Source organism: Emys orbicularis, chromosome 3 (genome assembly GCF_028017835.1).
Source record: "Emys orbicularis isolate rEmyOrb1 chromosome 3, rEmyOrb1.hap1, whole genome shotgun sequence".
In the NCBI taxonomy this organism is placed as follows: domain Eukaryota; kingdom Metazoa; phylum Chordata; order Testudines; family Emydidae; genus Emys; species Emys orbicularis.
The window spans coordinates 94,245,283-94,262,753 of NC_088685.1; the positions used below are offsets into that span (position 1 = coordinate 94,245,283).

Here is a 17,471-nt window from a genome sequence, read left to right on the forward strand (position 1 = left end):
TAACCCCTATTTCAACTATACTGTATTTTGAGTATCCTTTTTAAATAGAATTTGTTGAACGATTCAAGTTCACTGCTAGGAATATTTAATCATAATTAAAGAAGGTATTCCTTCCTGTGGTGATTTTTTGGTATAGTTAGAAACTATTAAAATTACTCAATACCTGTCTGACCGTGATAGGGCATGAACTGTGAAATTTACAAGAACAACTGAATTGAAGTGATAAGGGTAGGAAATTGATTTTTAAAAGATTTAGACTAATAGGTATTTCAAGAGTGCTTTGGACATTTTCATTCACAAATATTTTCAAGTGAATTGGTACAATGTTTCAGCAGCACCGCCTCTTCTTCTGTATCTGTACTAATAGCAAAAGAAGGCTTTTATAGGGGAACATAGTGCATGTGAGTGGAGAGAAACAAGCAAAATGAGGCTTACATGTGACCTGAAAAAAACCAAATTAGTCTCTGCCTTTTGTTTATTTAGAGATGCATAATGAAGGCCTGAAAGGACCTTGTTTCTGCTTGTTTATACAGTAGAAATTCATTTCTTGTCTACTCCTTTTCTCCTGGAAGAGCATGGATAACTGGAGAACTAGTAGGTATGTGACATCACAGTTTCTAGGGAAGTGACATCTGATGGACAGGGGAAGTGATTAAATTAGAACTCTTAACATATTCTCAGATACCTGAGAAATTATGGGAAATTCAACAACGAACAAAAGTTGGAGATTCAACAACTATTAATAGCTGAGAAAGTTCTCAGTGCACTTAGATAGGCTTGGAATTAGATTTTTTTCAGTAAATGTCGATTTCCCCACCCATACAAACACACCAACGAAAACATATTTTCATTGATAATAGATATGTAGACCTAGGCAAAGTAAGCAGAATGCTGCTTGAGAACTGTTAGAGTTTGATTTAAGGATATTTACTTTGTATATTTTGATGTGATGTTGACTATTTGTTTTAACGTTTATAAAGCTTTTTGAATTGCAACATCTACTCACATTACATAATTCTCTCGTCCACTCCATAATTTCCCCACTAACTGTGAACATTTAAAAACCTTAAAAATAAACAAACATACAATTTGAATTCTGCCTACCCTAGATATTACAAAAATCTTCCTAACGCTATGAAGAGTTAAGTGCTGTAATAAGTTATCAATAGGGGTTGTGGAATACCCTTCATTAGAGGTTTTTAGGAATAGATTAGACAAACACTTCTCAGGGATGGCCAAGGTATACTTGGTCCTGCCTCAGTACAAGGGTCTGGACTAGATGATATTTTGACATTCCTTCCAGCCCTACATTTCAATAATTTCTATAAAATTAGAAGAATGTGCTATAGAAGATATGTTTGACCTGAGGAGTTTACAATCAAAAACAAACAATGGATACAAACACTGGGAGATGCACAAAACAACAATTCAAGAATCAAATGGAAGCAGGAACAAACCAATAATCCTAAAAGCAGGGTCTTTGCTGAATTACTGAGAAGGATCTTAACAGGGGAAACATCATTAAACGTCATTATCACAGAGGCTAAAGAAATTATGGATTTTGATGTTTGAGAACTGCTCGGCTTCAATGATCTTAATATGATGATGGGATTCTTTGATTGCTAGGGGAAAATAATCTATAATAAGTGGAACTATTATTTAGGGAAAACAAATTGTGAAAATTGTTTTGAGGGCCCTCCAAAAGGACTAAATAACAAAATGCTACACAAGAATGCTTGATCTATTTATAGCATCCTCAGCAGATTTATCACAAATTTCAAGACAGCAAACAACACTGTAAATATCCATCCTGCTAGCTAGATTTAAAGTATGGTACCAGAAAGTAAATATGCTTATACAAATTGAAAACAACAAAGGTGGTGGGGATAGAAGGAAATATAAGTTATTCTTAAAGGGCCATAAAAAAAAGAGGCACTGTGACATGGCATGGATGGAGATAAATTTACAGTATTCTCTATTTGTTTCCTTCTGAGTTCAGTAGTCAGTTATAATGGGCAACTGCTCATCCTTCCTGAAGGCTCGCTTGTGCATGTGGGGAGGCCTCAGGGTTACATCCTTATGCTTAATATGTATGTGCAGCTGCTGGGTGAGCAGAGATGTTCTGGGTCAATAATACAATCAGAATGCTAATGGTAGTCAAGTATAATCTTTCTCAAACCCAGGCTCTGATCTCGCTTTCCTAGTGCCTGTCTCAGATAGCATCCTGGATGAAAGCTATTTGTTTTAACTCAAATCTAGCGTGTAGAGGAAAGCAACTTGAGGTTACAACTGCTGCCACTATTACTACTACCTCCTTTTCTTCTCTGTGGTTAGCAATCTTGGAGTCTTATTAGATCAAACAGCGCTACTTGATTCCTCATTGACACTGGTAGCCTGAGGAAGCCAGTTCTTCATTCCTTTGGTGGCACCCCAGTTAGGGTTGCCGACTTCCTAATCGCATTTTGTTCAGAGTTACGAACATTTCAGAGTTACGGACAACCGAGGTGTCCGGAACTCTGAGGTTCTACGCATTCTTATTTCAGAAAAGAATGGCAATAGGATCATGGCCGTCCTTAGGCATACGTGGCTGCATAGGGCACCCGAAAATTTGGGGCAGCCCTGGGTCTTGGCATCCACCCTCCCAGCTCTTCTTACCCCTTTTCTGACCCTTCCTGCAGGCTCCCACCACAGCTGGCTGCTGCAGCCTGGTGAGTCTTCCTCTGGAGGGGATCTAGTAACTTAAAAGTGAAAAAGCCTGCCAGCCTGCCAGACCTATTAGCACAACATTGAAACTGTTAAAGAGCCATTCAAGTGGTAATGAGGCCATTTAACAGGCATTTGCCAACCCCCAGGTATATACTGTCAGTTTCTGAATTTACTGACAAACAATTGTGCATGGCTGTAATATTTACTCAGAACATGTTAGTCTACAGGTCCTTAGTTTAAAATTTGCTTTAAAAATATTTCATTAGTGTGTTGAAGATTATAAAATCACATCTCTAAAAAATCCTTGCATAGATTTTTAGATGCACAATCTGAGTATTCATCTTTAGCCTGAAATGCTTGGATCTTCAGACATATAGTTTTTAAAATAAATCCTTCAAAAGACCACCCTTATTTAAAATATACATTTTAATTTTAATTATTATAGTACAAAAAACTTGCTTCCAGAGTCTTCCTGTCCTTTCTGTCCATCCCTTTTTCTCCCTTCACCCCACTGTTGAAGAGAGCCCTTAAAGGGACAGCACCGCTTTCCTTCCAGATAGCTGGACAAACGAGTTCCCATTTCTTTACTTCTGACTATTTGATTAACTAGTTTTAAGAGAACCCTCCAGCAAAATCAGTACCTTAGTAAGATATAAAAACCTTTGTTATGCTAAAATCTTTGGAAACATTTTTTAAAGTTGGTGAAATTTCATAAACATGTCTATTGTTATGGAGATCACACAAAGTAAATTAGTGTTCCCTTTTTCTAAAAGCAATGAACATTGTTATGAACACACTAAACCTCTGTGACTGATTAATTTAAAATAATGTCTTTGTTTCAGTGAGTTAAATATGTAATAATCTAGAATGACTACTTTATGAAGGCTTAAGAGTACACTTAAAATATAAAATCAGCTTAGAAATACTGATTAAGAAAATGCAAAACAGAGAAGAGCTGCACCATGTATTCCATAATATTTAATTTTATATTCAGCAGGACAGCTGACTCGCCCTTACTACAAAGTTTCTGCAAATAAATCTCTGACAAACTTCAGGGAATATAAAAAAACCTGTGACTGACATTTTTTATTCCCAAGTTTAGTGCTTTTAATTAGGTACCTTCTGCATGTCCAGTCTTCACCATCTGGCATGCAGTGGAAAACATGCTCCATTTTCTTTAGAAAGAAATTCCAGAAGAATGTTTTTTCAAATGTCATTTATTTCATTTGGGATCAGGGATTTGGCTGGAAGGGGGTGAGCAGGGTGGGGGAGGGAAGAGAGGAGGGAGACAGTGGGAAGAAGGCGGGGCCTGGGTGGAGTGGGGTGGGGGCTGGGGCGGAGCAGGCGTGGAGTATGGGCGGGGCCACAGGCAGAAGAGGTGGGCTGGGGAGCTAGCCTCTCCAAGCGGCAGCTTCACCCACTGCCCATGACAGCAGGTAAGAGTGGTTCGGCTCCTGCACAGCCAGCATGCACTGCAGTCTCCTTAGGCAGGAGCCATATTCACAGAGCTGAATGCGCCGGTGCCACGCATTCTGCAAGGGAGAGGGTAGGGGAGTCTCTGTGGGGATCTGTGACTCTCCGCTGCTGAGAGGCAGGCTGGGCGTCTCGGTATCTTTGCTACCCCTTCGCTCCCCACTCACGGGCTGCAAGCCCAGGATGTCGTCGGGCATAGGGGTACCAGTTTAATAATACTGTGTAGGGCCCCATAAATCCTAAGGACGGCCCTGAATAGGATCCCCAGTGACCGTCAGAAAGGTTAAAATTCAGACAAGTGAAATATTTATATATTACATGTATGCACCTGGGGCACATTACTACTATTCACATATAGAAATTCCAGAATAGAGCTACTAAATTAACCAAATATATGGAAGGTTTCAGCTATAACAACCTAGGGAGACTACACCTTACACTGTTTGGAGAAAGGCTATGGAGGGATTCTATTATGTAAGTACTTCAGGGGGATTATATAAACATAGGTAATGATTTATGTATCAAGAGGAGAACAAAAAAAAATTAAAAAAAGGTCAATATGGAAGGAGGTCTTGTTTCTTCAGGGAATAACAAACATGCAGAATTTTCTGCCTCTGAAGGTCCTAACAGAATCCATTTTACCAGTGAATTATGAAAAACAGTTCACAATTATTTGTTTTTTAATGGTATTTTGGAGTGTTAATAAGGAATTAGAGTTTAATGGTATTTTGGAGTATTGCCCCTTCTCTCAATAAAAGCATGGCCACCATTTGTTAAAAGTTACTCCAGCAGTTTGAAATCTGGTCCATTTAAAAGCAAAGTTAACGTAATTGCAGATACTGTACCCAAGTCACTTTGTCAATTTTTGTGGCGTGAGAATCATTTTTTATGTCTTAAATTCCCTCCCCCCCCCCCCCCCCCGCCACCCGGGCTACTGACTCATTATATAGGCAAAACACTGAAACTGAATCCAGTATACTCTGGATTTTTCAAAGCCTATTATCTAAATCTCCACATTCTTTGTATCCCATCCTTGTCCCCCAGTTGATTCGGATAATAGAACAGAGACTCCCAGCTGCAAGGGAGGTCATCCTGCTGCTGAACGGCTCCTGCTTCGGTGCAGAGAGCCCTCTGCAGTCCTGCCAACACAGGAGTGGGCAAGCGGGGACATAACAGTGGAGTTGCAGAGGGCTTCATGTGCAGCTGCTCCTGCCCCTTCAATTATCTGAACTCCTGATTATCCGAATAAAAACTGTCCCCCCCATGCTATTCAGATAATGGAAAGTACGCTGCATATATAAAGTCAAATGCACAAAGTAAACTGATAAAAGGTTTTCCTCTAATCTTTCAGTTAGAACAATTCCAGATGTTATTTGTGACAAAGGTAAAAAAAAAAATTCAACATAAGTGTGATTTTACATTGACTCTGCCCCTTACTGAACTTGAATGGGGGGGGGAGTGTGCTTGTGCCCTTTTTGCCTTCTTTATGACGCATGAAAGCCAGGTGTCCTCTCCTCTCTTTCCCTCGCCCCAAAAAAGTATTTTCAGTTTTGTGTTGTTTTACATTAGACACTTAAATCTTGTCTATTATGAAACTATAGATTATTGGACAACTATTAGAATTAGGACATCAAAAGAAATTGATGCAATTGATAGGTAAATCAATCATGGAAGTTTAACTTAGTTTTGTATGTACTGCTTTTATTTTATGGATGCCCATTGAAAGAGTACACACCAACTTAAAGCAGCAGAAAACTCTTCATTTTACTTTTAGTACTGCTCATCTGATTTTTACTATTAAAGAAATACACTAAGTATGTAACATATACACAACTAGCTCTCCATTTCAATTAAAGCAAAGCCTTCTACAATTGCCACAAGGAGGACTGTGTTGTCTAAAACAACTAATAATACTGTTTACACCCCAGTGACATAATTAGCATATTGTAGTTAGTAAATAATGCTTCTTTTAAAAGTTAGAAATTAAATACAGGCTGAAGGACTTGTGTCTAATACATAAATCAATTTGCTGATTAAACAATGCTTGAAATGCACATTAATCACGGATAGATATATCCTTTGCAGAAACAAAGATCATATAGACTACTGTCTGCTGGCCACTCAGAGTCTCCAAGGCTAAGTACATAGATACTATACCTACGCCGATGGGAGTGTTTCTCCCATCAGCATTGGTAATCCACCTCCCCTGTCTTTCTGACACAGTTGGACTTTCAGGGCTCCCAGCATTATGCCCTAAACCCTAAGCTTTTTTTTTTTTTTTTTTTTTTTAGTGTTGCTACTGCTTTTAAATGAGGCATTTGCCCTAAAATTCAAGCAAGCGAACAAAAGAACTTCTAGTTTTTTTGTTTTTTTAGGAATCTCATTTCTCTCCTCTACAACTATGCATAACCTACAAAATTAGACAATAAGATAAAAGGAAAGATGCCATATACAGGTGTAACTTCTGTATGGTCAGCAGTGATAGCTGGAGCAGAAAATATGAGGAGGCTGATGCTCTCATTACAATCCCCTTCATGAACAGCTATGTTAGTAAGTACAATTAGAGATTCTGTACAATCAACTGAAAAAATAATTTGCTTTTAAATCTGTAGCTACCAGTTTTTCTTCCAAAGTTTCTCTAGTCATTAACACAATTCAATCTCTCCAATATTCATATTTTATGTATTCTCGATAATAAGTGGAATTAAGCCAACAGATAAGGTTTCTGACTTATTGCCTTCTCTCACTTGTTTGATCCTCTTTCATATATTCATGTTCTCATTCCCATTAAGTTTTCTTTAAATACTCTTATTAGGCACAGGCTCTTAAATACACCGGACCCTCGCTAGAATATGGGGTTTTGGATCCATGCGTGGTCCCGTGTTAACATGGGGACCGCATTATAGCAGGGACTGTGTTAACATGGATTTCAATGAAGGTAATTAAATTTGGGATCCATGCGCGGTCCCGCGCTATAAGTGTATTTGCGCTATATAGACGCGCGTTCTAGCAAGGGTCCGTTGTAGGATGATTATTGTTTCTTTAAGATGAACAAAATGTTTAAAGGAGTTTTGAATAAAGTCCAGAAACTCAAAGGGAACCGTTATTTTAAATACTAAAATCTACATCTTTCCTCAAGTAAGAAAAATGACAGCGGAGAAAGACAAAGAGTATACTGGGTAATTTCCAAAACACTTAAGTCCCCCCTTTTTTTTTCCAAAAGGGATTTGAACTCTTCTAAAAACTGGGATTTCAGCACACTTGAAAACTTTACTCAAGATAATTTGTTTTAAGATCAGTATTTCAAACTTTGGGTTTCCATTCATCAGTTACATTTCCTACTAAACATAATTTAATAAGCACAAGTATTGATTTATGACCATGACCAAAGTAGGGATTTCTTGACCTCCAAAATTGTATAGAATTGACACACCTCTTTTGTAGAAGATTAAGATTAGAAAGTAAGCAAAGTATGAGGTCTCCTTAGAGGAATCTGTGACAGGTTCCCCTGGGGTGCCACCTGGAACTGGGGTATCACTGAGACGCACCCCATATCCACCAGCCTGGGTTTCCTCTTACACTGTACTGCTGTGACAAGATGCAAAGCCCTCTCCAGCCTGCACTTTCACCAGTAAACATACAGGTAGGGACACACCCCAGCTGCAGTTACATGCAAACTCTCTGACCAGCATTTGCATGGGAAGGCTACAGCTAAGGCAACTACCAGCTCCACAGACATCCCCCTCTCTGGAGTATAAACCCAAAATTATACTGTCTTGCGCTGCCCAGGGAACAGTACAGCATAAGACCATAAAATATGCCCCCTCCCTCAATGTGGAGAGGAATATGCCTTTTGCCCCTGAATTATGATTCCCGCACACTGGTTTAGATAAAGCAAAAATAAGTTTATTAACTATATAAAATAGATTTTAAGTGGTTATAAGTGATAGCAAATAAACAAAAAAAAGGAAACTAAACTTAATATTGGGCTGTCAAGTGATTAAAAAAATTGATCGTAATTAATCACGCTGTTAAACAATAATAAAAATACTATTGATATAAATATTATTGGACGTTTTCAAATGTAGTGATTTCAATTACAACACAGAATACAAAGTGTATAGTGCTCACTTTATATTTATTTTTTATTATAAATATTTGCATTGTAAAAATAAAAAATAATATTTTTCAATTCACTTAATACAAGGACTGTAGTGCAATCTCTTTATCATGAAAGTGCAACTTACAAATGTAGAATTATGTACAAAAAATAACTGCATTCAAAAATAGAATAATGTAAAATTTTAGAGCCTACAAATCCACTCAGTCCTATTTGTTGCTCAGCCAATCGCTCAGACAAACAAGTTTGTTTACATTTGCAGGCGCTAATGCTGCCCATTTCTTGTTTACAATGTCATCTGACAGTGAGAACAGGCGTTCGCATGGCACTGTTGTAGCCAGCATTACAAGATATTTATGTGCCAGATGCCCTAAAGATTCATGTGTCCCTTCATGCTTTAACCACCATTCCACTATGGACTTGTAGGCTCTGCAGTTTTACATTGTTTTATTTTTGAGTGCAGTTATGTAACCAAAAAATAAAAATAAAAATCTACATTTGTAAATTGTGCTTTCACAACAAAGAGATTGCACTATGGTACCCATATGAGGTGAACTGAAAAATACTTATTTCTTTTATTTATCATTTTTGCAGTGCAATTATTTGTAATAAAAATAAGTGAGTACTATACACTTTGTATTCTGGGTTGTAACCGAAATCAATATATTTGAAAATGTAGAAAAACATCCAAAATATTTAATAAATTTTAATTGGTATTCTATTGTTTAACAGTGCGATTAAAACTGCAATTAATCACGATTAATTTTTTTGAGTTAATCACGTGAGTTAACTGCGATTAAATTGACAGCCCTACTTAATATACTAAATAGATTGGATATGAATAGCAGTGTCTCACCCTAATTAATTATACAAGCAGGCTGCAGATTCTTAAGGGGCAAGCTGCACATACTTACAGCTTGGAATTCCCAGGTGTTCCATTCACAGGCTAAAAATCCCTTTAGTCTGGGTCCAGCACTTCCCCCAGTTCAGTCTTTTTTCCTCAGGTGTTTCCAGGAGTCACTTGTGTGGGGATTGAAGAACACCATGATGTCACTCCCTGCCTTATATAGCTTTTGCATAAAGCAGGAACCCTTTGTTTCAAAGCTTAGTTCCCAGACTGATCTGTGGAAAATTACTGACAGCCCAAGGTGGAGTCTAGAGGCATGTCATCTCATCACATGTCCTTGTAGAGTCACAGCAGCCACCACTCACAGTTGGAGTGTTCACAGAAAGGCTCCCCAGGTGGGAGATAAGCTTCTCCTAAGGCCTATTGTTCTCTCTAATGGCTCTTCCCCACCCACTATCTGGAATGTAGGCATCTTGTCTAGTGGGCGTTCCCCAGGTGTAACTACATTTGAAATACAGAAACATAGTCAATATTCATAACTTCAGATACAAAATTGATACATGCATACAAATAGGATAATCATATTCAGAAAACCATAACCTTTCCAATGATATCTCACATGACTTATCTTGCATACAATACATCATAATCACATCATAATAATATCACTATGAAGAATATGGGGTGCAGTGTCACAGAATCTTACTTTTTCTGCATCATTTTAAAATATGTGGTCTGTCATTACCATGATCCAAAAAGTATATATTAAAGTATGTTAGGACAAGTTTTTTTTCCTTGTTTTCTTTTTTTAAGACCGAAGAGATAATTTAATACAGTAAATGACCTTAGAGTGAGATTCTGTGCAGTGCTTCCTACAGGCATATTAGCTAAATTGGCTTTAGGGCACCACCTTTGTGCCCTCTTAATTCTGGGCTGCTTCAGGGATTGGACAGACCCCCAGCCTAACTCAGACAGCCATTCTGTACAGTATATGGTAATTAATGAAAATTAAAGACTAGGCTGCTATAAAGACATTACTTATTGATACAAAGATATTCACAATGCTCAAACAGCATAAATGTTGTTTTGTTAAGGGCACTTTCTTCCTCATCCACAAAACTAGGCGTGTTTAGTCTTGAGAAAAGAAGACTGAGGGAGAGACCTGATAACAGTTTTCAAATATGTTAAGGGCTGTTAGTTAAAGAGGATAGTGAATCAATTGCTCTCCATGTCTACTGAAGGCAGGACAAACATTAAATGGCTTACTCTGCAGCAAGGGAGGTTTAGATTAGATATTAGGAAAACTGTTCTAACTATAAGGATAATTAAGCATTGGAATAGGTTACCAAGGGAGGCTGTGGAATCCCTGTCATTGGAGGTTTTCAAGAATAATTTGGACCAGTGATCTCAAACTCAAACCACCACGAGGGCCACATGAGGACTAGTACATTGGCCCGAGGGCCGCATCACTGAAACCTTTTCATACAACGATACAAAAGCATAGTTAAAAATGAAAAAAATGAAGAGTAATATAGTATGCTATTAAAAGTCAATATATTAACTTTTTAAAAACTGTAATGCAAAGAGGGGTTTTAATAAAATATAAACACTTGTAACTATTCCTTATGTGGTCAGTAACATTGATGATGATCTACACTAACAGTCTATCAACATAGCTGTAATGGCAGGAACTTTTTAAAGTAACTATTCATACAAAATATGTTGCCACTTTTAACAAACATTCTTCCCAACTATTCACAGCAAAGAATCATACATGCTGAACTTCATACCTCAGACTGCTCGTCTAGTCCATGAGGCCCCACCCCTTCCCCGCCACCATTCCAACCCCTTCCCCAAAGTCCCCACCCCCTCCCTTCCCCTATTCCAACCCCTGATTTAGACAAATACTTGTCAGGGAAGGTCTAGGTACACTTGGTCCTAGTGCAGGGGGGATGGACTAGATGACCTCTCAAGGTCCCATCCAGTCCCACAATTCTATGATTTAAGTAACTACGTATCCAGTTTGTTCATAGATATTTCAACCATTCAGTCAACCATTTTCTTTCTCACTTTGTGGAACAGAGAATTGAGAGTTCAGCTCAATTACACTTTTGACTTGTAACAGATGTTAAAATGTAAAAATAAGACATAACTGATTCTAGCGTGACCAGATGTTATTCTCAGTCTGCACTCAAACATAGTCAGGAGCCTATGTAGTGTTCAAACTTGCCCTTTCCTGGCGTTTGCTTTTATTAACAGAAAGTAATACTGTACCACATACAGCTCAAATTTTCTCCCTAGTCTTAACTGCTCTTATGATTCCCATCTCAGGATTGTTCACCCCATCTCTTATATCCTTTCCTTACAGACAGCTCCCTTGTATCTCTGGTGGGTGGAACCTACATAATATTCCATCACAGGACCAACACTTGCTAACAGTGTGGAGTGTGTGTGTGTTTGTGGGAGGGTATCTAACAAACACTGCCAACCCTGTTCTAACTACACAAACAATAATTTTATTTAGACCGGCTTTAACTTTCACCATATGCTTTTATGTTTACTATTTTCTTTCCAGTGTTTTAAAATGTTATGTTATCATGTAATAAATACACTTTACAAATAGTGAAGAGCTAGTCGGGATGTTAAACATAAATATTATTTTAAAAAGGAACAACTCAGTGGATTAGCAATAATGTTACCTACTAACAAGTAGGTTCTTAAGTAACCTCTGGACTCCCTTTCTTCAGGCCAGTGGAGACCAGATATTTTATGGAACAACAGAAAGCCTCATGCCCTTTACTTCTGCCAGGTGAAAATACTGGGATGTTTATGGAAAAGTGGTAACATTGTCTTAATGGGAATAATAGGGACAAAAATATCCAACTCTGCTCAAACATTGGAGATAATTTCCATCCAAAACAGAAAAGTATTGTATAGGAACTTGTCTCCAGGGATAGAGCTTTACCCTTGACTGGCCCAACATGACAAAAGCAATCCAAACTTCTTTTCTGCATGTCAGAGTTTGTCTCCTGCCCACAAGTGTCAGTCCCATACACAATCTCCCTTTCAAATGTTATAAATACTGGCTTCCCTGAAGCAAGGGGGGGCAAAGGACAAAGCTTCTACTGACGCTAGACCTGGGAAATCAATTGATTTTTCTGTTTGGCCAGCAAAAGAGTTAGTTCAGTTCCTAAAGCATTCAGAATGGGTCTAATTTTGGGGGAGGAGGAGGCACCGAACCACTTAGTGCTGAATCCACTACATCCTTGATGCCCTGGCCCTGGAATCAGAGACTGATTTCGCGGCCCAAGACCGTACCAGAATCTCAGTATTGTGCTCCCTCAGAGCTCCTGTGGTACCACAGATTGAAGCCATCAGCCCTTCAAAACTCCAACTAATTCATAACACTGCAGCATGTTTCCTCAGCAACACTGGCTACCAAGAGCAAATGAAACCCATCCTCTACTCTCTATGCTGGATTCCCATATAACAGAGAGTCAAGTTCAAGGTCTTGATGGCAGTTGATGGCCTGCCCCAGAGTATCTAAACGATCATCATTCTCTGGGATGAGAACCGTAGTCGACAACTCCATCCTCAGATAAAATGGAACTTTCTACAATAAAGATGAAGTTCATCTGTGCAGGAGACAGAGCTTTCTTGGGGACCAGTCTTTCTCCCAAAGAAACTAAGGACCATCATAAACTTCCTTCCTTCACCACCTTCTGCCCCAAGTGCAAGGCACATTTCCTTCAACCTGCCTTTAACACACACAATGTGTATATTAAAAAAACCTGAAACAAAACCCTAGTAAACCAAAACACTGCACTGCACAAAAATATTTTCTCCCTGGGGAGAGGAAGAGAGAAGAGAATGAATCATGTGATAGATGTTACTAACATCTCTTAATGCACTCCCAAAAGTGCTGTTACTATTGAGATTAGTGTGGTATAAAAAAAAAAATATAGAATAGAATATGTTTCCCCCAAAAGACTTTCCAAAACTAGCTTAAAATGGGGAAAATCTCTATTTTATTTCAGCATCACACATCTATTTTGGTAAGTGGGGCATTTCTATTACACTCATGCACAGGATAGCTGACTAGCAGCACAGTAAGTGATAAAAAGAAAGTGGGAAATACACTTACGAATTCACATATGTTCTCTAACTTTTTATTTTTAATGTATTTAAGTTCAGAACTGCAAAACGTAAGATCTTATAGGAATTTTTCCCCAGTGAGCATGTAGGAAGACTAAAATTTTCTAGAATATTAAAATGTGACCAGGTTCCATACCATCTGGTGGCTGTTCACTGGTCCCTGTGTAATGAGTTGACATCAGCCAAGTTCAGAGTGAACAAAAATTCCCCCCTCAATTGGCATGTTTGTTGGCAGTCTCCACTGAGAGTTTAAGGACTGAATGGACATGATTGAATTATCCTTGTTGCTCAGAGGTGATCTCTTCAGAACAAAGTCTGAGGTACACTGCTCAGACTGTAAACCTGGGAAAGTATATGCTGCTGCCTGTGCTTATACCTGTTCTGTGGATAAAGACAGGACTTCAGCTTCAATTTAACTGAATGCAGCCCTTCTCATGTATGCTAAATTCACAAAAAATAGTTATTTTTACCTCTTAATATTAAGCAATGCCCAAGGTATTCCAGTGGGAGTGTTAAACGCTGGGAGCAACTTTTCTCCAAGTTCCACTGCTTTCTTTCGAAATATCTGGAAAATAAAAACCACCCATAATATTAGACAGTATAAAAGGTGTACTAAGTACTAGGAAATAAATCTTGTTGTTGATGTTACTATTGGTAGTGTTTTACAAAGCATAGCACCCTGGGGTTTGTGCAGAGATGTTGAAGAAAAAGGAAGATACAATACTTTAGTACCGAAGGAAAAGTTTCACCTGGCATTCTATCTATAAGATTTAGAAGTACCTCAATATGTTTAACTATCAGCAGAAAACACAACAGAACTTTTTATGCTTATGGGAAAAGTATCCAGTTATAACAATACTGCAAATATGGGTTCTGCTCTCTCCAACTGCCAATAGTCTGCTGAGGCTGGAAAGAGCTAACTGTTGGAAGGCTTTCTTTGAGCCCTATCTGATGATCTCTTCAAGAAGAGAGTTTTCTAATACAGGAAAACTGTTCCAATTTAATATAGAAACCTATTTATGGAGAACAATTACAATACTTGGATGTTCAAGCGCTATTATCTGCTTTTAATCACACTGGGGTTTTGTATGACATACAAAAAAGAATTATCCCACGTGCATTAAAATATCAAAGTCACCATTGCTGATTGTCTCTCCAACAGTGCCTCCTTCTTCACCTTAGTTTTTCTCATGAATATATTTACAATACATGTTTTTAAGCATCAATTCTCAGTTTGATATATATCACAATTTAAATTGGTATTCTAGGCCAAATTTTCTAAGAAGGAAGAAAAATGCACACAACACCTTTGTACAGATGTATTTGTGTGCGTAAATAACATTTGCTGGTGGACCAGTGCAAGAGAAGAGAGTGGCGGATTCATTTACCTTCTCATAAATAATAGCAGTTGATAAACAATACTGTACTTTCCAAAAGCTGCTTTCAATATTTGTAAATAATATAGGTTTTTATTTAATCAGAGGATCTCACACTTTTTGGTCTAATTTCAGTTGTTGGATTTAGTGCATGGATGCTGGATGGTGTTAGTGGCCTGAGATATACAGAAGGTCACACTAGATGACCATGGTCCCTTCTGGCCTCTGATTCTGTATACACATGGGACACCAAAACTAACCATAGTTTCCTGTTGGGTCCTCTATCTTACCATTTGTGACTACGAATGATTGTGGGATTGGACTTACAACAGAAATGTGTCTGATTTTGGATGGGGCCTGTTAGCTGCATTCTTGTACTAGAGTTGGTAGCTCCATGGAGTTGGACAGTGGAAGCTGGTGCTTCAGCTCCTCCTCCTGCTCTTAACTTTGCTCTACTCCAGGGAAGAGAGGCAGGAACTGACTAAGTGCTGTGAGCAGGGCCAAAGTAGTATCAAGGTAGATTTAACAGAAATTTTGACAATGAGGAAAATAAGCAATTTGTTTGGGATGCTTTCGATATCCAGTTTGTTTCTGAACATTCAAAGTAGTCTATTATATTTTCATTATGATATGGATTTTGCCACAAATTATGTCTGTGTCCTTCAGACTGCTTTACAGTATGCATGGGGTTAATGTAGAGCAGGGGTGGGCAAACTTTTTGGCCTGAGGGCCACATCGGGTTTCCGAAATTGTATGGAGGGCCTGTTAGGGGAGGCTGTGCCTCCCCAAACAGCCAGGCGTGACCCCCCCCCCCCCGCTTCTCGTCCCTTGATGTCCCCTGATGTCCCCCCTGGGACTCCTGCCCCATCCACCCCTCCCTGTCCCCTGACCGCCCCCGGATCCCTCACCCCTGACTGCCCCCCGCCGCCTCGCCCAACCCCTCCTCTCATTCCTGACCCCCCCCCTCCCCCGGAACCCCTACCCCATCCAACCACCCTTTCTCCCTGACCGTCCCTGGAACCCCTGCCCCTGACTGCCCCCCGCTGCCCCATCCAACCCCACCTCCTTCCTGACTGCCCCCCCAGGACCCCTGCCCCCCATTCAACCCCCCCGTTCCCCTGCCTTCTGACCACCCCGACTCCTATCCACACCCCCGCCCCCTGACCACCACCTCAAACTCTCCTGCCCTCTATCCAACACCCCCCCACACCCCCTTACCGCACTGCCTGCAGCACAGACAGCTGGCGGAACTACAGACACACTACAGAGCACAAGGACAGGTCGCGGCTCTGCAGCTGCGCTGCCTGGCAAGAGCTCACAGCCCCACCGCCCAGAGCACTGCACCAGTGGTGCAGTGAGCTGAGGCTGCAGGGGAAGGGGAACAGCATGGGAGGGGTCGGGGGCTAGCCTCCCGGGCCAGGAGCTCAGGGGTCAGGCAGGAGGGTCCCGCGGGCCATAGTTTGTCCACCTCTGATGTAGAGGATACTTTGAAACCACAGCTAATATAGAATTCAACTGTCTCCCTGCTCAGAGGTATTAGCTATCGGGAGCATGTTAAAATAAGTCTATGAAGACTGCATGGCTTTCCATTTCTTTCTGTTTGCAATTCAAGTTGTTCAGATTGATCTATAAATACCAATATTGTTTGTTGCCCTAGCTACTTGAGCGACCATCTCTTTTTCCAATATGACATCATGACAGTGGAGGTCAACTGGATAACTCATGCTAGCAGTCCCTATATTTAAAACATCTAGGGACTGGCTGTACAGTATATCATGGTGAACCTCACTCATGCTGGAATTTATGTTCCCCACTGATGCAACAGAGGTCAACTCTGTTAACCTTTAGGACACAGTATGAGATCATATCTTTTCTCGGGGTTCTGCCTGAATGAGACACTGTAGCAGTACATATTTTATTTTGTGGAACAGGAGTCAAGGTTGATGGTTGTCAATGTTTCATGGGTATTATTTTTAAGACGTGCCCTGGGACAGTCTGAGTTGCTTTTTATAAATAAAAACATACATACATTTAACTATACTATTGGATACAAGACCATGATTTCATAATTGTGGTACATTATTGGCTGTATTAATCATTATTAAGCAGTCTATAGACAGGCTCAGCAAAAGATATATTAGAGTAACTGCTTCTGGACAAAAATATATTTGTTTATCTAATTTAACATCAAGGTTTTAATGCTGCAATACTGAACTTCAAATTATTCACAACTTTCAGTAATAAAACGTCCATTATTCAATCTCATTATATTTATTTGTTGACATATCTCAATTTCCTTGAAACTTGTTTTGTCTGTTTCAGGGAGACACAAGGATTGGTTAGCCAAAACTAATGGTTCTAATATTAAGTATTAAGGAAATATTTTTCCACTTTTAGATAAGCAAGGAAAGCCATAAGTTATTCATGTGAACTGTAATGCGCTGAACAAATATTACATCAGCTTTAAAACACCAGAAAAAATTAACTATATTGATGTTAGGAAGTTAATTGGAACACCCTTTTCAAAATTAGTAGCTAAAAGTACAGGAATTGAAAAGGAAAAGGAAAAGCCATTAGGAAAATATCCACCAGAGTAATTTTTAAATTGAATTAACATTATAGAACAAGTCTTGAGCATAAAAATCTACTTGTCACTTGCAACAAAGATTTTTAATAAATTATTCAATGGATGCTAATAATTTTAATTCTTTCCAAAATTCAAAATTTGAACTAGTATAAAGGAACTATAGATATTCCTTAATTTTATCTACGACTATAATTTAACATGACTATA

General features: G+C 39.1%; 1 protein-coding gene across 2 annotated transcripts in view; it reads right to left on the reverse strand.

Moving 5' to 3' along the window:
* MAN1A1 (mannosidase alpha class 1A member 1) overlaps positions 1–17,471 on the reverse strand; it is a 223,129-nt gene that overhangs the window by 71,389 nt on the left and 134,269 nt on the right. For both annotated transcript variants that reach the window (XM_065400578.1, XM_065400579.1), the window contains exon 5: positions 13,772–13,866. In XM_065400578.1, coding sequence (XP_065256650.1) covers positions 13,772–13,866 — 95 coding nt within the window. The remainder of the gene's footprint in view (positions 1–13,771; positions 13,867–17,471) is intronic.